Genomic DNA, 22,174 nt, shown 5'->3' with positions numbered 1-22,174 from the left:
AAATCTTAATTGAAAATTAAAATTTTAAATAAAATCGAATTTACATATTGCATCATGATCAGGTTTAGCTAGTATTTAATCTTCCTCACATAATGTAAACACCAGCAATTTACTACAAAATTTGAGGCATTAATTGGAAAAGGAAAAAGTGTTTTGTTTACTAAAAAAATTAAATTTATCATAAACTATTTTATTATAATTTTATTGTATTTAAATATGTATCTGAAAAATATAGAAAATCACAATAAATTATACTATTATTATGAGCAGAAAAAAGTTAGCGGTTTATTATAGAATTTGTCCCCCTTGCGTATGGGCTTCAATTGCATGAAAATTTATACCAGTTTGTAGAAGTTTTAATGCTTTTGATGTTTAACACTATATAAATAATTAAAATTTATGAATAGCGATATGTTCAACACTTTTACAATTTAGTTTTTTTTCTCAATTAAATTTTTTTTATCTTCGATATTAACTATCAAATCAATGTGGGTTTAAGGTATATTTTTTTACTTGTCGACTGGTATTGATCTACCACATCGATCGTTGAATCATCGTTTGAAGTTCACTAGCCAAACTTTTTAAAAAGGAAAACATAACGGATAGTTCAATGACTTAAATGAAAACTTTCGAATAGTTTAGTGACAAATTTATAACTTTTTGAAATTGAATGACCACAAAACTTACTAATAGTTTAATACTTTGGGTGCAATTCATCCTTTAAAAATGGTCAAGTTTTTATTCTTAATTCGATTGGCATGAGTATTATTGTCAATGTATGAAGATGTGTGTTCAAGTGCACTAAAGCGCATTATCCTCCTATTTATAGGTTGAGGAGAGGCTATGAGTAGTTCTAGATATTCTGTCAAAAAGAATAGATATGATCAAAATCTATAATGAGATTATTAAAAAAATTAAAAATTAATGTGAAAAATTATCAAATTTATGAAGTAATTTATAAATCTGATACTAACAACAGGGAGGATAGTCATATGGACCGCAAGAAAGAAGAATTTGAAGCAGATATGCTATGCCAAAACACAGATCTCTCCTCTTAGGTCATTCAAATAGGCACTGCCTTTTAGCTTCAAATCCTTAATCCAAGAGACATATGCTATCCTCAGCGATATTGTTATCACTGATCAGGATTTCAATATTTCTGTTGTGCAAGATCCATTATATGGCAAGCACAAAGCATACTTTATTGTAACTCATTTTGTTAACACTCATCTAAAATTTTCTGAGAAGAAGACGACTTAGAGAAAAAGAGAGAATTTAGAAGGCCATGGGTATTAAAACACACTGGTATTTTATTGATAGAAAGCTCGATGATCTTACATGCTGATTTCTTCTCCTTTTATAGCCAAATGAGGGATAATACAACAAAATAGTAAATAGTAACAAATAGTAGTTGTTATGACATAAAGTAAACAGTACAACAAACATTATTAAAGGATAACAGTACTATAGACATAAAGCAGTTGAATTATGAGTGACATCTTTCAAGTGTTTCTATTTGAGTGGGGATACTAAGCACTATCCATGGAATCATCACTATTTGCTATCATGTCTGGTTTCTCAAAACACCGCTATCTTCATTCATATCCTTATTTCCATCATTGTCTTGTTCTTGATGCAATTTTAAGAGATTGATCTGACTGCAATACCACAGGTACTCTTGGGACCATTCTGAAGGATTTAGGATACTCTCATAATATTCCTGTATGGCATTTAAGATTCCTTTGTGATAAGGCTTATATCTAATAGGCCATGTGTCCCAAGGAGCATCAATTTCTGGAGGTGGCCATACTTCAAATGGGATAACCTTGTTGAGTTGGCAGAAGAATTTCTGTATGATCCTCTATTGCACATCATGTTTTCTGATATCTTCATCAAGAACTTTGTGAATCCAGGCGGTAGGGAAAGAACCTAAATGGATTGCTCTTCCTCGTGTAACAAAATACTGAGGCTTGTAGAAAATGATGACCATATAATTTCATTTATTTTCTTAGTAATACTAATCAATCATATTTAACCATTGAGTTAGAGGATAGAACCAACATAAAAAAGTGAAGAAATTTTGATGGTGCGGTTCAACATTTCCTCTAATGGCTTTTACCAGAAAATAACGGAGATCAGGAATGAGAAACTGAATGGCTATGTGGTGGAGATGAGTGAGCTACCACAAGAACCATTTTACCTCATCTGGTTGTTCAACAAATTCAAACTTGATAGGGTGGATGAAAGGATAATCAGGATGTACACCCCATGGTCGTAAGATGAGTCCTCCAAAATTTTTAAAGACTTAGATATGGTATTCAAAAATCATGTCCTTTTGTCTTTGAATGAAAGGTTCCTTGTTCAATCAAAGTCATCACCTCAGGAGGAAGCTCTGGATTGAGTTTTAGAGCAACAGGATAAGTAGTAGGGAAAGTGGAGGATGAGGAAGATGGTTTGTACATCATAATGGGTTTGGGCTGAAAAATTCTTCTATAGGCAAGGATTTCTGGTTTGGGCCAGGAAAGTAGATCAACAAGGACATTTTATTTTCCTTTCATGTGGCTGGCATCAAATTTAAACTGAGAAATCTATTCAGCCCATCTGAGGAGTTGAGGGTGAGGAACTATTTTCTGCTTGAATTTAAGCATTTGTGGGAAGGATGACATGTCCATTTCAACAAGAAAATGATATCCATGAAGATGAAATTTGAATTTTTCAATACCTCTTTTGACAGCAAAAATCTCCTTGAAAGTGGAGTGATAGTTAATTTCTGCATCTGTGAATCTTCCACTTTTATATCCGCAAAGGCGTCTTTTTCTATTGCTTTCTTCGAGTAGGATTGCTCTCCAATATTTTTCATTGGCATCAGTTTGTAGAATTCTTTTTCCATTAGAAGGAATTTGAAGTTGAGGCAAATCTTGGGTTAATTCCTTTAACCTTTGCACTGCTCTTATTTGAAAGGAAGACCATAAGGGAAGATCTTTTTTCAGTATTTTTGTTAGAGGATTAATATACTTAGAAACTTTAGGAATAAAATTTCTAAGATAATTAACTATCCTTAAAAATTTCTGTACCTGTTTAAAAGACAGGTTTTTGGATGGGAACTTCAGGAGTTCTTGAGCAATATGAGAACCTGGAGAGTATCTTCCATCTTTGATGGCTATTCCTAGAAATTCAATTTTTGTTTTATTGATCTGCATCTTTCTTTCTGAAAGCATTATCCCATATTTACAAATAAGAGATTTGAATTTCTCAAGAAGTTGAGCATGAGATTCTTCATCTTGGCTGTAGAGCAAGATATCATCAATGTAGACCAAAGCATTTTTCATCAAAGGATGAAAAACCTTTATCATTGCTTTTTGGAAGAGAGAATGTGCTGTCTTCAACCCAAATGGCATAACTTTCCACTGAAAATATCTGTTAGGAATGTAGAATCCCGTTTTTGGTCTGTCATCAAGATGTATTCCTAATTGCCAAAATCCAGCTTTAAGATCAAATTTGGAGAAGACTTTAGCTTTTGCCAGACTTGAAAAGAGTAAATCTTTATTCGGCAAAGGGAACTTGTCATCTTAGAGGAAATGATTAAGTGGTTGATAATTTATCACCAATCTTAATTTTCCTCTGATTTGCTCAGATCTTTTATTGACATAAAAAGCTTCACATGCCCATTAAGAGTTTGATGGTTCAATTAGATCTTACTGTTGGAGTTCTTGGCATTCTTATTCTGCCAGCAATAGATGATTTGGATTCATTCCTTGGTGACTAGCCTTTGTTGGATTGATATCTTCATTTTTCTTGAAAGGAAGATGAATGAAGAATTCTAAATTTTTCCACAAAGGATTTGGGAATTTTTTTAGGAATTCTGAGTAAGAATCTGCACAGGATTGGGCTCTCAATTCCTGAATGATGTGAAAGATTTTTTCTGACTGAATAGAAAAAAGTTTTGGAATTTTCACAAAAGGTTGGAAAAGATTTTTGAATCTTACTCCGTCTAGGAGTATTCTCAATTGTTGGGCTTTTGTGTAGAGATCAAAACCTACTACAATATCTTTTTCTGGGAGTTTTGAGCCAAGCACTGTAGTTTTTACACAACAGCCTGGGAAAAACTGAATAGTAATGGGCCTGCTAATCAAATGGATAGCAAAAAGATGATCAGCAGCAGAATTGAAATACCTTACATGGGGCTTCCACCATTCTAGAGGTAAAACATCCGGGTTCATGATGGTTTCAACTGCTCCAGTATCTATAAAGGCAATTATAGTAATAGGTTTACTATATTTGTCTAAATAGATCTTGATAGGTACATGAGAAACTGGAACTGTATCAGAAAGATTGTGAACTTTAGCTTGCATCATCTGTATATTTGAATAATCTAAATCTGGCTTTGAAGATTCACTAAGATAGGCAAGAATAGCACAAATTGTTTTGTCTGATGGTTCATCTTCAATGGAGCAAACAGACTCAATATCATCTTCCTCTCGAATTTTAATCCCTAATTGTCTCACCATTTGTGCAATCTTTTTAGCTTGCTTTTTTTTGGACAATTTTTTGAAAAATGTCCCTTTTGATTACAGTTGTAGCAATAATCAGATTTTGTCGACTTTCTTTTCTTCTTGAGATATCTCCATTGAGGCCTGACTCTTTTCTTTCTTCTTAAAGTATTTTTTGAAAAAGAATGTTTCTTGAAATGCTTCTTCTTTTTTGTGCGACAGTCACATAACTGTTCTTTTGCATATTTGTACTTCAAATAAGAATCATCACAGGCTCTGTCAATCTTCTTGTTACCATGGAGATAATCTTTGAATATTTTTCTTCTGTTGCAGATATTTTCTAAAGCAATAAAGACTTCTTGTTGAAGTTCTCCAAATGTAATTTGGAGGATGTCTTTATTCTATTTTTGAAGAGCTTGATTGACTGCATCTTAAATTAGATCCGGAAGAGATGATAGGATGACTGGCTTGAGATTCGGATTTAAGCCTAAAGCACAAAATAATTTAGTCATTATTTTAAAGAGCTTTGAATCCCTTTTTCTGTATGAACAATATTTTCTTTTGTAGAATTCCCTTCTTTTTAGGGTCAACAAATCTTCAGGGTTTCCTACAAAGTACTGATGTATGATTCGGATTGGCTGGGCTAGGTCTTGAAGGACTAGAAACTGCATTTGATCATGTTGGGTGATAGCATTCCACCAATCTTTTAACATTCTCGTAAATCTAGAAACAAATTGCATGAGAATGTTGTAATTGCTATCTTCAGTTAATTTGCAGGTTTCTAACCAGAAATGGAATTCTTGAATCCTGTCTGGCCATTTCTCTGGTGGTAAGTCATCAAGAGTGAAAGTGGTTCTGCCTATAGAAGTCTTTGGCATCTGTCTCTGTGGTGTAGAAGATGATTCTGGTATATCTTGCATTTCTTCATCATCACTTGGTTCTTCCACTTTGGTTGTTTGGAAGGCTTTCAGAAGATTTTCTTCTTCTATTTTTGTTTTTTCTGATGAAGATTCTGACACTTCTAGGGTGCTTGTATTTTCCCATAAATCAAATTCAGTATCATCTGACTTTTGTTCTTTTTGATCTTGTAAGGTTGAAATTCTTGGGATTGTAGACTTTGTGTAATCCTTTAAAAAAGTTGTTAAAGGATTTTGATGTTCGTCCTGAATCATTAGGGACTTTGAAACCTGTTTTGGAGGAGGCGATTTTGGTGGTGATTCTTCTATAATTGGCCTTTTTCCAAGATTCTTTTTAGCTTGGTAAACTTCACTTTCACTGGGTATTTTTGCTTCTTCAGCAATCTTTTTCTTTTTCTTCTCAGCTTCTTGCTTCTTAATTTCTAAGAAGATCTCGTACGTACTTGGTTTAGTACGTTTTAGAAATTCTAGAAAAGTGTTTCTTACTCCCTCTGTTGAAAGAGAATTATTTTGTCTGATCGACGGAAACAATTCAATTGTTTCTATTCTTTGTGGTGGCTCAGGAATTTTTCCTGTATCCTAAAGAGTTTTAATTTGATCTTTCAGCTTCTGGATTTCTTTTTCTCATTAGGCAAGATGAGAAAAGAAATCTTGTCCTGGTGCTACCGGCTCTCTTGCTATTGCATCTAATCTTTTTTGCAAAAGCTGGATAAGATCTCTGACCATCTTGGTATTGTCTTCTACTTTTACTTCAACAACTGAGATCTTTGTGTCAATCATTTTTAAAGCATGATTTTGGGCAATAGCATTTTCTGTTTGCCAATTTAGAGTGCCTTCTGCAGCACTTATTTTTGAAGAAGCATCGAAAATATTTGTCTGAATTTTTGAAGGAATTTTTGGTACATGAGTGTAATTTTTTTCTGAATACTCTTCAAGATGAGGGAATTCATTGTCATATGACGCTGTAGGTTGCATCATACAAATAGTAGGGACTAGATTTTGAGAAGCAAGGAAATCTGGGTTTTTCTTAACCCATTTGTTTATCTTTTTGAAACAGGGCCGAGAGAAAAGTTTCTGCTTTGATGGTTTTGGAGTTTTTTCAAGGGGTAGAGTGAATGATTTTAAAGGAGGAGGAGGAGGTTTATAAGGTTCTAGTGGAACCTGTGTATTTGGTGAAGATTTATGAGATGAGTAATCAACAAGGTAAATAAATTTACCATTATCTTCTCTAAGAGGGCCGATATCTGGATCTCCTTCCATCCATCTCTTGTAAAACTCAGATTGAGTGGAGTTTTTCTTTTTCTTTTTCTTTCCTGACTTTGATGCAGTTTTGTCCATGCTATCAATCCAGGTGGTCATTCTGTCATCTGCGCATAACTCACATGAGCAATTTAGAGCCCAAGGACAATGTCCAGTTATAGGGTCTTTAAACATATACAAAGGTTTTCCATCTGCAGAAAAACTTTGTATCAGGCTTCTTTCTGGGCCGGATTCACACAAAGGGCAGCAACAATTTAGATCTTCTTGATCATGAAGTTGTGCTGGTCTTTCAATTGGTTGCATCATCAGCTGGGTCTGGAAAATACTAGGATTCTTTGGACTTTGAAGATGACTGTGGTCAAACTTGATCTCAGTCGTTCCATCTCCCTTGGATGTGATCTTACTTGTAGTAGATTGGATTGGTTAGCTATGCTCAAGCAATTGTTCATAGCTAGTAATCCATTTTTCCGGGAGGAGTCTGATGAGTTCTTTCTTTGGAATCTGCCTTGGAGCATGAACACAATGAGACTGATCATTTGTGTTTACTGAGATGAACAGGGAGTCATCTATTCCATGCCTTGAAAGATTAAAGGCATGATCTTGAATTCTGTAGACGATCTGGTAATAGAGGTATAGCGACGTAAAATTTTTTAGCTTGGTCGCTAATTGTAGCAATTTAGTGAAAACTTGAAAACTGAAGTTTGATTTGAAATAAATAAAAAAGGGAGTCGCCACCGATCCTTTTATAGGTGTGATCGAACACCTAATGAATTTATTTTTAAAACAAAAAGAAGGCCGAGTTTAGGTCTACGTCAAAATTCAGAGAAAAAAAATCAGGGTTCGGGAGTCGGTTACGCGCGAGGAAGGTATTAGCACCCTCGCGACGCCCAAAATTGGTATCTTATAAAACACGTGTTGTCTTGATTTTCAAAAATACGAGTTCAATGTAACATTTAGTCGTGATCCATTTGAAAAGACGAGAAATTTTAGTTTTTCGTTTTTTAGAAGGGTGTACCGTTTTAACATGAGTCGATTGATGTTCACCCAACATAGCGATAAAATCGGCTACTTAGTATTAAACCGATACGTTGCCTTACTTATTAAAAAACAAGAATAAGATTTTCGAAATAATGCAAAGCGAATTGATGAAAATAGATGACAGAGCTAGAAATATATTGAAGCGAATGTAAGTGTGACAAATATATTAAAAATAATACAGATATGTGCGACATTAAACGTAATACTAGAATTAAACATGAAATGGAAACAATGAATGTATATACATAATAATGATATTTAGAATATGTACGTAAAAATATATATAAATAGTAATAGTATTAGAAATATACCATATATAGTGTTTGAAGTATATGTCTAAGATAATAAAAATATAACTTGTAATGTGAAAATATATACATAATATATATACTTATATAAAATAAATATTGAAAAATGTACGCACATAAGAAATATACACGCCAATATATATACTAATATTATAACACGAAAAAGAAACAAATAATATAAAATATTGAAATGAAATAATGAAAACTACTATATATACATATACACGTATATGATGAAATATATAATAGTATTAATAACAATAATAAGGATTATATAAAAATACATACATGAAATAGCATGAGGAATATATACAATTAATTAAAATATACATATGCGTATTACAATACATGCATAACAATAAAAAATAAAAATACACCATTAAAAGATACATATATACGTACATTTGATAAAGATATATGGATAAACGCATGCTAATATTAATAACGGCAAAAAGAGTAGTGAAGATATATATATATATATGAAATGGGATAAAACATGTAACTAATAATATTAACAATATATATATATATAAACTATGTATAAGAGCATATACGATATAATGTTAAAATATTTACATAATATATACATACATAATGATATTATTGAAAACATCTATTAATAATAAACATATACCTATATGTATTAAAGATATATACATAAATAATAAAACATATCCTATTCTTCATAATGGTATGGATAAAATATATACGTGAGATAGTACAAAAAAAATATAAATATTATGGTATTTAAAAAACATATACATGAAATAGTAAAAGAAATATATAACAAATAACATAAAGATATATGTATGAAATAACATAAAAATATACGAATAGCATGATATTTATACATAATATAATTATTTTTAAAAAATAATATAATGAAGTATACGAAAATAATACCATATACACAAAAATGTATATATATACGTATAGTGAAATATATGCACTAATATTAATAATAAATATAATAGGAATAAAAATAAATATAATAATATATACTCAATATGGTATTAAAAAATACATATATATAATAGTATTTCAAAGTATGTACATGAGACAATACAAAACATATATGGAATAATATAAGAAATATACAACTAATAACATTAAAAATCTATACATAATATAAATATAATATATACAATATATACATATGATAAAAAACTATTAATACGTACATGCCTGTCTATATATACATATTAAGTGAAAATGCTAATGCTAATAATATTAATAATAAATATAATAATAAATATATATGCATAAAATAGTAAGAAACGAAATATAAAAAATATATATATAGCTAAATATAATACAATAATAATAATATATAAAAAATAATAGTGATAACAATACTATATATACCATGATTAATATTTAAAGCGGAATTAAATAGCAAAAATAATATGAAATTTAGGGTAAATATGAAAAATAGATGAAAAAGGACTGAAATTAGATTAAAATCAAATCTTTGGGGCGAATTTTAAAAGAAAGTAAAGAAGAAGGGATTTATTAGAACGCGCATAACACTGTGGGGGATCAAACGCGCAATATTTCAAATTTTGCAAAACGCTGCGCAATAAGAGGGATTAATTTGCAAATCGCACTAAATTTTAGGGCCAATTTAAAAATAAAAGATAACTTGATTACAAAACACGGAAATGCGGAAGGATCGAATGCGCAAATAACCCCTCCCTTAAAAAAACAGGCGGATCCTAGCTGGAGCGGGTCCGACCCGACCCGGGGCCAAAACGATGTCGTTTTTCGTTTAATGGGGGGACCAAAACGCACCGTTTTGGTCCCCTATAAAAGATAAAAAGTTTAAAAAAAAATCATTTGGAAGGGGAGGAAGAAAAAAAAAGGAGAGAAAAGGGAGAAGGGAAGGGAATTCGGCCAGGGGGCCGGTCACCGGCCAATCGTCGGCCGCCGTCTGTCACCGACGCCGGCCACCGTACACGGTGGCTGAAAAGGTAAAATTTTATATTTTTTATTTTTTTATTTTCGAATATATGTGTATATATACGTTAGAAATGAAGAAGAAAAGAAAAAGGAACAGATATAAGAAGATAATAAAGAAAACGAAAAACGAAATCACCTTCCGATTTATGTTTTCGTTCCTTGTTTCTTTTTGTATTTTCCTCTGCTTTTTATATTTGATCTATGCTACTTGTTGTTTGAATCTATTGCTGGTATTGTTATTCCCAAATGGTATTATCTTCTTAAGAAAAACAAAGCAGTAAAATCTGGCTGGGACATTAATATCAGGTTGTTATTAAATGAAGAAATAAAGATACCATCAAATCAAGGGGGGCAAAATAGGGACCCAATGGCTAAATATTATGAGTTGGGGACACATATTTGTTATCAATGGATTAGTGGTTCAAGTTATGAGCTTAGTTTTATGGTCATAAATGGCTCAATCAATGGAAAATAACCATTGGACTGCTCATGAGATAGCTCATATCAAATGATAATGGTAAAATGATTGTAAGAAATTGTGATTTTACGTTATTTTTATATTTTTTTAATAGGAGACTGATAAATCAAAATTTTCCTCTTAAAAAAAATTTAAATCCTACTAAAAATGTTAAAAATTTTAAAAAAAAAATCTATCATTTTCCTATTGGAAAATGATAGGGATGACGTGGAATCACAGTTTCATACAGTCCTTCCTCGATGATGATGATGAGAAGAAGTGATATCCTTGAAATGAAATTAATAATTTAAGGATGTTTGTATTATGCGTAAGTTATAGATTTAATTTTATATTCTAATTTGGTTTATTTTAATTTTTTTATTTTTTGAATCGATTAATTTTAGTATTTATATTTTTTAAAATTTAAAATTTCAGCTCTGAACCAATCTATAGTAGTTAAATTGTTTCGTCAATTTATGTTATTAGTCCAACAAATTATGGGTTTATCCCTATTCTCCAAGTAAATTATTTTTTGTCATTATACTTTTCGAATTTTAAAATTTCATCTTGACTTAAAACAATCGTTGTTGAATTCATTAACTAAAATAACATGTGTGTTGGTAAAATATTACGTGAAAATACTAAGTTGACATCACATTACATATGTGATAATATGTTTACTATATAATATTTTGGAAACAACATAATTTAACTTAACAAATTTAACAATTACCATTTAAATAGATTGGAAATTTCAAATTTTTTAAAAATATAAAAATTAAAATTAATTAAATCAAAATACAAATGTATAATAAAAATAAAAATAACATAATTCAATTAAGTTGAAAAAAAAGCCAAAGCTAACATTTGGTGTGAGGGTTCACCAACTGATGGTCCCATGGAGTCTACCATAGTGGGCAATTTAACAAACGATGCTCCCCATTAACAATATTTGCACCTCACGTTGGCTGGGCCAACATTTATTGAGGAACTTACCAATGTTTTATCATATGCATCTATTTAAATTCGATATGTTTTAAAATATGTGTCTCAAATTTTGTTTACGTCACTTTATTTGTAAATAAATGGTAGTTAAAAGTGTTCGGAAGTATGATTGGATTTTAATTTAATATGTAGATTTGACTTCACCTAATATATAAATTTTAAATTCTGTTCAAGTTTTTATATTAATCATCTTTTAATTAGATTAATTAGATTCGGATTAATTCAATAATAAAAATATGATATTTTATTTAATTTTAAATATAATGTATTTTTAATGTTTTATTTAGAAAAAAATAGAATTTATTAACGGAAATTAAGGAATCAATAAAATTACATGATTTGGAGGCCAATCATACACTTGAAAAGTCCTATAATAAGTATGTCAATAGTTATATAGATTGTTAAATAAAGACAATTTTCCCATCAAAATTTGATCAATAGAAGAATAATGCGCTTCAACGTACTTAAATTCATGTATTCTTTTATTGATAATAATATTCATGCCAATCAAACTAAAATTTAATCGGCATTAATTTATTTTTTTTAATATGATTTTTTAATCTTTGCCTCAACCATGATGTTGAATCTAAATCTGTGATCTGGTACATAAAACTTGTGAACAACATTTGTAAAATTTGTCAAGAACATGGCGTGTTGATTTCATTAGCACACTCAATCCAGCTGAGTAGCCATGTTTTAATAATCGCATAGCTAATTGTATTAGTCAAATTATCAGCTTTTTATTTAGTTGGTTTAATTTATCTAAATTTTATGCTTAAATTGATATATCCATAGATTTTTTATTTGGTTAATTTTATCTAGTTTAAATAATAATGTTATCCACAATTAAGTTATAAAAAGGGTTGATATAAATTTTGGCCCATCAACTTGATAAATAGGTCCACTTTAATATATGTTTTTTTTGTCTATATTAATATCTGAATTTGACAATTAAGTTAATTTTAGTCTTTAAATTTAGATTTCGTAAAGATATGATGACATAAAACAATCACACCATCAAAACTTTTACATTTTTCTGGGATCAAAATTGACTTGCTTGTCAAGTTCTTGTACCAAAATGGACTAAAAAATGGACATATATTAAACTAGACCTAGTTTCAAATTCAAGGAAAAAATTCATTAACCCTAATAAAAATTTTGAACTCAAGTTGAATTGAGTTTTACTTCTAAAATTCGAGTTTCATACGAGATAAAAGTTCTAGTTCACTTGATGAGGCTTATTAAGGAGGGGTTTCGACTTTGAGGGAGAATTCTTCAATGTGTAGTTCGACGGGTAGATGTTCACGATATACTAGCTCTCAACAAAGTACTGTATGTGAGGGGGAGTTAAAAACCCCCGTTAAGGGACAATACCTTCAATTGTTGGGGAATTGCCATCCCTTAACTATATATATATACTTGGACAATTCAAGAAAAAAATATTCTTTTAAGTAGACCAAATTTAATTTTATATTGATAATAACTTGCAATTTTTAAAAAGATTACATTCATAATTTTATCATTTCTAAGGCTGAGGTATTTGCCTATCCTAGCATCCCCTTGTATTTTTCTTTTGTATAACTATAGTTGTTTTTATCTATTTTATAATCTAAGTTTAATCCTAATTGGGCTGGTATTCAGGTAAAACTCTCTTATTGAATTTGATCCAAATACTTGAGAAAAAGGTCCACTTCTACTTTTTCCCATTACTTATTGATGGTGTCCTCCATGTATTTGGATAACAATATTTTTAAAATTATATGTATGTAGGTATAACACAAATGTAGTTTTAAACCCTTTACGCCTTAGCCAACAAGTGCGAAGCTAGATCAAATTGTTAGGGGGGGCCGGATAAAATTTAATTTTTTATAGTTTATATATTTATAACTTGTAAAAGATTAAATCGAATTTTTATAATTTTAGAGGTGCCAAAGTGTAATTTTACCTTTACTAATTTAAATTTTTAAAAAATTTTAAGGGCCAAAAGAATAAATTTACATTTTAGGGGGGTCAGAGCCCATGCCAACCTCCTGGCTTCACCCCTGTTAGCCAATAATTTCTTGGCCTAGTAACAAGAGTATTGTGTTGTATACATAAGAGTTTAGGTTTGATCCCAAACAATCTAATTCTTCTTCCCCAATTATTAAAAAAAAAAACCTTTAGATCTTAACATATTACTAATGTGGATTTGGTTATTCGATAAAATTGAAACTTTGAAGGTTTAAAGTTGAGATATTGAAATTTCGAATACTTAAGTTCGAACTTTTTATTTATAATTAATTGTTATCATATATAATAATTTAAAAATCTTGAATATCGTTTATTCATTAATTATCTTCTAAAGGGGGGAAAAAAGGCTAAATTAAAAGCCTTCAAACTATTGGAATTGTTAGAATCGAAAGATAGCACCAAATAATTGAAGTCAGAATTGAAGATTTGGTAGTAATTTTAGAATCATTTAGCTGCAGAGAAGTCAAAGCTAAATCTGTGGTGAAATCTAATGTAAGACCCAATGCCACCTTCCTCTCAATTTCGTAGAGAAAAGCTGGCCAAACAAATTGTATAGAAAAGTATCATCATTATGTAAACTAGAATTATTTTTTTAAATTTTTTTAATTAATTAACAATAAATAATTTAGTTTTTATTAAATAAGATAAAAATAAAATTTGCTATAATTATTTTTTATATTTCATTACTTACAAATTAATATTATTATATGAATCTTTAAATATATATTTAAATCTTATTTTTAATTATAAAAAAATAAAATATATTTTTTATTTGACTAGACATGGATTTTAAATCAACATACACCAACTCCTTTAAAATTATCATTTTAAAAAATTAATAATATAGTCAATTAAATCTTAACTTGATTGGCATGAGCATTGTTATTAATGTAAGAGGATATAAATTTAAATGTGTTGAATCATATTATCCTCCTATTTATGAGTTGGAGAGAGATTATAATAATTTTCTATATTGTGTTAAAAAAACAATATATAAATTTATTATTTAACTATGAATTATAGAATAATATATAAGTTAACATGTAGATCCACCCATTCCATCAATATTTATATAGATTCACTCGTTAAATACATCATTTAAAAATAAGTAAAATAATTTTTTTAATTTTAAAAATAAGGATTAATAAATATATAGTTGTGAAAGTTCGTTTGATGTCGGTGCTTTGATGGCTATCGTTTCATTACTTGGGGAAATTTTCCTTGTTTATGTTTATGCATTTCTCTTTAATAATACACGAGAAATTAATTTTTTTGTTTTCTTAATGTAACATTAATCGTCTGATTTGATCATTAAATTTGGATTACAAGATATTTAGGTCAATAATTTTTTTTTATAGATTCGATTGAGATTCAAAAAAATTTATATATCATAATATAAATATATTTATGACATGAATGTATGATTAAATAATTTAATTACTGTATAATTAATAGTAATTATTCTAATAATAAATATAACATCCTAAAACTTGAACCCAGTAACTAAAACGGCCGAGAAATGTTACAAGTAATAAATATATATTTATAATATCTAAATTTATTAGAAGGTTAATGATAGGACCGAAAACGAATAAAATAGTCTACCGATCTTAAATTTTAATAATATGAAGATAATCATCTAAATAAATAATTTATTCTCGTCTTTTAATAATCATATTCTCAAGAAAATTCAGAATGTGTAGCTAAGTCTAAGCCGTCCCACTCGAGGGGGACGAGAGATTCCCGTGGAAACCATGCGTGGGGCTTAATTATCATTTATTATTATTATTAAACTAATCATCAATGTTTAATCTTAATCACCATCTTTTTTCTGCATTGAAATTTAAATAATAACCTTTACGTGTTGGACAACTCAACTCTCCCATTATTTTTAATTATATAAACAATAAATTATGGATGATTATTTAGATTAAAAACTTATTTAAAGAAAAAATTTTGATTAAATAAGCCTTTAATTTTTTTATTTTAAACTTAAATAAACGTTAAATCTTAATTTTTACTTGGAATAAACCATTATTTAAAATAAAATCAATCTTATATATAAATTAAACTATATTATTTAGGTGAAAAAAATGCTTAAGGACTTTTAAAATTTAGTAATTTATTTAAAAAATATATATTGATCGAGTCTATTAAAATATATTATTCTCTTATTTAAAAATTAAAAGAAAACTATTACTATTCTTTTTTTTTGAATTACAAATAAAGACTAACACAATTTAAATCAAAATCACACCTAAAACAATAAACTCTCTTCATCGTTAGGCTAATACTTGAGATTCCAACTGTTACTGCTTAAGTGTGGTATAAAAAAGAAATAAAAAATATACAACAAATGTAAAAAAAGAAAAAGTACACTATTTAGTCAAAATACACAAATCCGTTTTGTGCGGCTCCGTTTCATCGTCAATGGATAAGATCTACCCCTCCCACCGTCCATCGTACGGGCCCACATGTCTTCCCCCCACGTGTCACTACCCTAAACGTCTATCAATATCCCCACAAAAACAAGAGAATGCCTTAATTAATCATGGTTAAAATCTAACCCTTCTTCCCAACACGAAAATAAAAATCCTCATCCTCTCTTCTTCTTCTTCACTGTTCTCTCGTCAGCCTAAGCTTAATCTCCTTTAATGGTGTCTCATTTCTGAAAACGAACTTAAAATCTTAACGAAACTGTAGTATCCGTCAAAAGGAGGAAATTTGAGAGAAAATTTTCATCTTTTCTGTCAGAAGTTTTCTTTTTTTTTGGGGGGGGGTAATTAATGCCGAAGAGATTAGCGTATTCGCTCCCAGATGAGGTGCTGGAGCATGTATTCTCGTTCATACAATCGGATAAAGATCGGAACGTGGTATCGGCAGTGAGTAAATCGTGGTACGAGATTGAGCGGTGGTGTCGGAGGAAGATATTCGTCGGGAACTGTTATGCTGTGAGCCCTAAGATGGTGATCAGACGGTTCCCGCAAGTTAGATCCATTGAGTTGAAAGGGAAACCGCACTTCGCTGACTTCAATTTGGTACCGGACGGCTGGGGCGGTTACGTTTTGCCGTGGATTACGGAGATGGCTGGCGCTTACCCTTGGCTCGAAGAGATTCGGCTTAAACGGATGGTCGTCACGGATGAAAGCTTGGAGCTTATTGCTAAGTCATTTAAGGATTTCAAAGTATTGGTGCTTGCTTCTTGTGAAGGGTTTTCAACTGATGGACTTGCTGCCATTGCTGTTAGTTGCAAGTAAACTTCATAAACACCTGTTCGTTTTAACTTTCAATTGGAATTTTACTTCAAATTGTCTTGTTTTTAGCTGCATTTTTCTTAATGGAGTAATTATAACGTTACCTAGTAATGAAGTTGATTGAAAGAACTGTTTACTTGTAGATTTTTAAGGTTCATTGTTTCCTTTTATCGGATCTGATTAATCATTTTCAATTTCAATGACAATGGTCATCTCCTAATTTTGTTCATTAGCCACCATAGATTTTCTTGATTTCTTATGTTTCAACTCTTGGATTTAATCTAGTAAAAGTATACAAAATGTTGATTTTCTGCTTGGTAATGTAGGAACCTGAGAGAGCTGGACTTGCGAGAAAGTGAAGTGGATGATTCGAGTGTGCATTGGCTCAGCCATTTTCCTGAGACATACACATCCATGGTGTCTCTTAACATTTCCTGTTTAGGATCAGATGAAGTTAGTTTTTCAGCTTTGGAGCGCCTGGTCAGTAGATGTACGAACCTCAGGTCCCTTAAGCTCAACCGCGCTGTTCCCCTTGATAAGACTGCGAACATATTACGACTTGCACCGCAGCTGGTTGAATTCGGCACTTGCACCTATTCGGCTGAGCTACGTTCAGATGTCTTCTCAAACTTGGCTGGAGCTTTTTCTAATTGCATGGAACTAAGGAGTTTGTGTGGGTTTTGGGATGTGGTTCTGGATTACCTTCCAGCTATTTACTCTGTCTGCTCTAGATTAACGTCACTGAACTTGAGTTACGCAACTATACAAAGCCTTGATCTCATCAAGCTTGTAAGCCACTGTCCGAGTTTGCAGCGCCTATTGGTAAGCTTGTTATGGTATCTTCTGTTCATAACTGTTTTAAAACAATTGAGCACATATTTTGAACATTAAGTGGTTTACTGATCACCTTTAAACTATGCCAACCGTCGCATAAAATGTTCTAATAACTGAACTGAATCTCCCTTCTCTTTTAAATTGTCAATTATGCTTTCAGGTACTTGATTATATTGAAGACAGTGGCCTTGAAGCACTTGCATCTAATTGCAAGGACCTGCAGGAATTACGGGTTTTTCCATCTGACCCGTTTGATGCAGAACCAAATGCATCCTTGACAGAACAGGGCCTTGTTGCTGTTTCTTTGGGTTGTCCTAAGTTACAATCAGTTTTGTACTTCTGCCGCAGAATGTCTAATGCAGCTCTAGTCACAATTGCTCAGAACCGTCCAAACTTGACCCGGTTTCGTCTTTGTATAATTGAGCCAAATACAACTGATTACCTGACCGGAGAGCCATTTGATGTTGGTTTTGGAGCCATTGTTGAGCATTGCAAGGATCTCATACGGCTTTCCCTGTCCGGTCTCCTCACAGATTGCGTGTTTGAATATATTGGAAAATATGCAAAAAAGCTGGAAATGCTATCCGTGGCTTTTGCAGGAGATAGTGATTTGGGACTCCATCACGTGCTTTCAGGGTGTGAAAGCCTACGGAAACTAGAAATTAGGGACTGCCCCTTCGGAGACAAGGCTCTTTTGACCAATGCTGCAAAGCTGGAGACAATGCGATCCCTTTGGATGTCTTCCTGCTCCGTGAGTTTCGGAGCTTGTAAGCTGCTAAGTCAGAAGAAGCTGAGGCTGAATGTTGAAGTTATAGATGAGAGGGGACCTCCTGATTCAAGACCCGAAAACTGCACAGTTGATAAGCTCTATATCTACCGATCTGTGGCTGGGCCAAGGTTTGACATGCCTCCTTTTGTTTGGACGAAGGATGAAGATTTGGCTTTGAGGCTTTCTCCATAGATCTCATCTGAAGTAGTCAAACTATGGCGGCTCATTCGATCTCAAGAACAGATTATCAGGTACATCCTCCATATGTTTCTCAGTGTTGCCAGATCAATCTTTATGTAGATTAATATAGTTGCAAATCTGGTTGGAGTGGGAACATAATATGGAGGATATACGAGGATTGAGAATACGCACTGTAGTAAAAATGTATGCTCAAGCAATTCCAACATAGAATTAAATCAGTATAAAACATAATTAGATGAGTAAGTGAAAATAATTGGATAAAACTCATTTATGACATACATGTTGAAATCAAAGATCCGTGCATCGCAATTGTGCATGGTTGGACTCCGAATGATGCTCAAAGACTTAGGACATTAAAAGATTCAAGGCTTTCGCCTTAAATATTCCCATGCCTTAGAGGATATACATGTATTTGGCATTTAGATATTGTGTAATTTGATTTTTTTTTTTACATTGAGGGTTAATCTAAAATAAAATTATTATTTTGGACTTTTTGGGTGTTTTTATTTGATATATTTTCGACTAAATTTAGTTAATATTTTTTAGCTTTTAGGTGAAATGGTAATAAGAAATAATACAAAATCGGGTTAAATTTTTTTAGAATCAAAATAAAATTAATATAGTGTATAGATGTTGAGGGTTAAAATTGTTATTATGTCAATTTTAAAGGTTATCAATAATTTTTTTGTCAATTAATTTAATGATTGGTGATAAAAACAATAAAATTGAATAATTAAATGATAAAAAGTAAACTCTAAAAACAAACACTTGTAAAAATATATTCTACTCCCTATAATAAGATTCAGTAAAAAAGCATATGAAACTTGAAAAAAATCACACGATAATAAAACTTGTAATAGTATTTGTTGTATTATCCTATCTTAAAATATATATAATTTAGCAAATAAATTATATAAACGTAATAAAGATTGATGTAATCACTAATTTTTTAGAAAGAAATTTATGTTACTAATAATAAAAATAAAACTATTAAACACGATATAGTAATTGACCGATTGCCTTCTTTTTTTCATAAATTATAAATTTAGCTCTTATGCTTTAATTTTTTTAGTCTTTATACACTTTGAATTTTGAAATTTCGTTCTTGGTCAAATGATAATTATTAAATTCATTAGGCTAAATTTTGTTATTTTCAAAATATGATGCGGCAAATATTATCGCACGTGTAATGTTATGTTAGTTTACTATTTGTACACATTGCTTAAAAAATCCAATAAATGAATTTAATGGTTATAGTAAGATTGAAACTTTGAAATTCAAATAATATAAAGACAAAGAACGAGTTAACTAAAAAATATGAACTAAATCTACCAATATTATGCATAGTATAGTACTAATAATAAAATTTAACCAAATAATTTTAATTATTACCATTTGAGTTAAAATTAAAATTTTAAAATTTAAAATTAAAAGTAATAAAATTAAAATATAGAAACTAAATTTAAAATTTTTAACGTAATATAAATAATATAACGACGGATAGCAAAATGTGACTTATTAAAGTGTATGCATTGCATGCCATGCCAGTATACATAAACAATAGATATATTACATCTAGAGACTTGACTTGGATGTTGACATTTATTTGTTTAGAATAAAGTCACTTTGAGTTGGTTCACTTGCTTACTTTCGTCTTAGTCATTGCCCTGTCGTTTTGTGAAGAAAAAGTCACGATTTTACAGCTTACAACGTCATTCACACTCTCTACGTCACCAATTTTGATTGTATATAATTATTTATTTTTTTGAAATGATTAACGATGGCCACAATTTGGAAAATAAATTTATTCAAAAATCCGACAGCACTTGATTTTGGCCAAATTTGGTTGACCCTTGAATCACTATCATCCACTATAATAAAAATTTTAAAAGTTTTAATATTTACACTTTTTTTTTATAAATTTAAATAAATAAATTATTATTAAATTTGAATTACAAATTTCATTCTATTTTAAAAACATGTGTATGAATTAAAATTGGAATTTAATATAGGAAACGATTCACAACATCCTTTATATATTTAGTGTTTGACTCCAAAAAGTAGAATAGCCGCCTATGCTGAAACTTTAATAATTGCCATTGTTTCTGGAGTAGTGCAGAGAAAGGAAGAAGAAGAAGAAGAAGAAGAGAGATGGGGCAGTTGTGCATAGAGCTCAACGTGGATATGATGGGACTTTTGCTAGCGCTAGTTATCGCCATCGCTCTCTTGCTTTCCTGCGTCAACCAACCTCCCCGGCCCCGCCGACCAATGGTTCGTTTAGGTTGGTAAACCCTTCGTTTTGCGTCTTTACTCCCTAAGTTACTCCAGTAACTCAAGTCTCATAAGGTCATTGAAAATTGAATCCATGTATAAACTCCTTTTTATTTAGTGTTTATATTTGGTATTGTTGTTCAAAATGTATTCAAATATCATTATATGGAGAATTTTCATCATTCGTCTAATGGGCTAGAGCTGTTCACTTATAAAATTTATTCGAGATTGAATCTTTAAGGAGTAAGTAGGAAGCTTTTATTTGTGTAGTTCTCTTTAAACATGGTATGTGCTCTTACCATATATGTGTGTATGAATTCTCTAATTCTCATTACCAAAAGGATATTATTAAAAATTATAAATGAAGTTAAAGACATTCGTTTAATCGATTCATTTAAATGAGTGTTTTAAATATTTAAAGATCGAAAATTAAAATCTTCTCAATTGAAAAATAATTTTTTTTAACGATTAAACGGGATAGTTTTACTTTTGTAAAAAATCTTATATAATATAACTATATAATGTAACTTAATACTAATGAAATCTAAGGTAACCAATAAATAAATATTTACTTATTTATTTTACTTTACATGCAATAATCATAAAAAAAAAAACATATGGTAATTTTTATTTATTCAATCTAAAAAATTATAAATAGATAATTAAGAAATTAACTACACTCGCAGACTTAACATTTGCAAAAACCATCGGCATCAATGTGTCGAATTAACCATCTATCGTTGGGGCCTAATCTTGAAGCAACTAAGACCACAATCCTCAAGGAGTAAGGAGTTTCAAAAGGATCTAAAAACCAATTGAAAATCTTTTGGCTACCAGATTCAATCAGCAACTTGTGTGAGTTGCAACACTTGGATGCAAAGAAATAGTTAAACACCTCCTTAACAACCATGAGTTCAGCCATTCATGGAATAACAAATCCAACAGATTGGGAGAACACAACAACAACATCGCCTTTCTCCATTTGCAGTAACCCACTAACCCTACTCGTACTTGGATTACTCTTTACTAATCCACCAATATTATCGAATTAGTATCATTTTATATTAATATATTACATACACAAACAATTATATTAATTTAATGTAGAAGCCCAAATTTGCCGGGCCTAGTGTCAAAAATAAAACAAAATAAATAAAATGCCACAGTCCATTAAAGCAGGCCAATATGGCCTAAATCAGAAAATAAAATACCCAGGCCCAGAAATTAAGAAACCCTAGCCCACCTATCTTAACATTCAGCAAAAATAAACCCTAGCCTCCTTAACTCTTTTCAGCCGCCAGCAGCCCTATGCCCATGTGCGCCGCTCAGCCTCGTCTGCCCCCCAGCATCGCATGCGCGCCCTCGCCCCCACGACGCCCATATCGTCTGACACTCCCACCA

The 22,174-nt window shown here is 30.9% G+C and overlaps 1 protein-coding gene across 3 annotated transcripts; it reads left to right on the top strand.

The window, feature by feature from the left end:
• Positions 1–15,987: 15,987 nt before the first annotated feature.
• LOC107949837 (protein TRANSPORT INHIBITOR RESPONSE 1) lies at positions 15,988–20,964 on the top strand. Of its 3 annotated transcripts, none has more exons than XR_005900061.1 (4): positions 15,988–16,697; positions 17,025–17,520; positions 17,693–18,552; positions 20,622–20,964. XR_005900061.1 is itself a non-coding variant. In XM_041075734.1 (3 exons), exons 1-3 carry the CDS (start codon positions 16,231–16,233, stop codon positions 18,491–18,493), a joined length of 1,764 nt encoding a protein of 587 aa, XP_040931668.1. In that variant the 5' UTR covers positions 15,988–16,230; the 3' UTR covers positions 18,494–18,991. The 3 variants fall into 3 exon arrangements, 1 of the variants encoding a protein (XP_040931668.1); XR_005900060.1 differs by having other exon boundaries at positions 16,005–16,697; positions 20,617–20,964; XM_041075734.1 differs by lacking the exon at positions 20,622–20,964 and having other exon boundaries at positions 17,693–18,991.
• The last annotated feature ends 1,210 nt before the right edge of the window (positions 20,965–22,174 follow it).

The sequence above is a fragment of the Gossypium hirsutum genome, chromosome A08, assembly GCF_007990345.1.
Source record: "Gossypium hirsutum isolate 1008001.06 chromosome A08, Gossypium_hirsutum_v2.1, whole genome shotgun sequence".
In the NCBI taxonomy this organism is placed as follows: domain Eukaryota; kingdom Viridiplantae; phylum Streptophyta; class Magnoliopsida; order Malvales; family Malvaceae; genus Gossypium; species Gossypium hirsutum.
The sequence above is the reverse complement of the archived record's forward strand: the minus strand, read 5'-3'. Positions and strand labels throughout refer to the sequence as shown.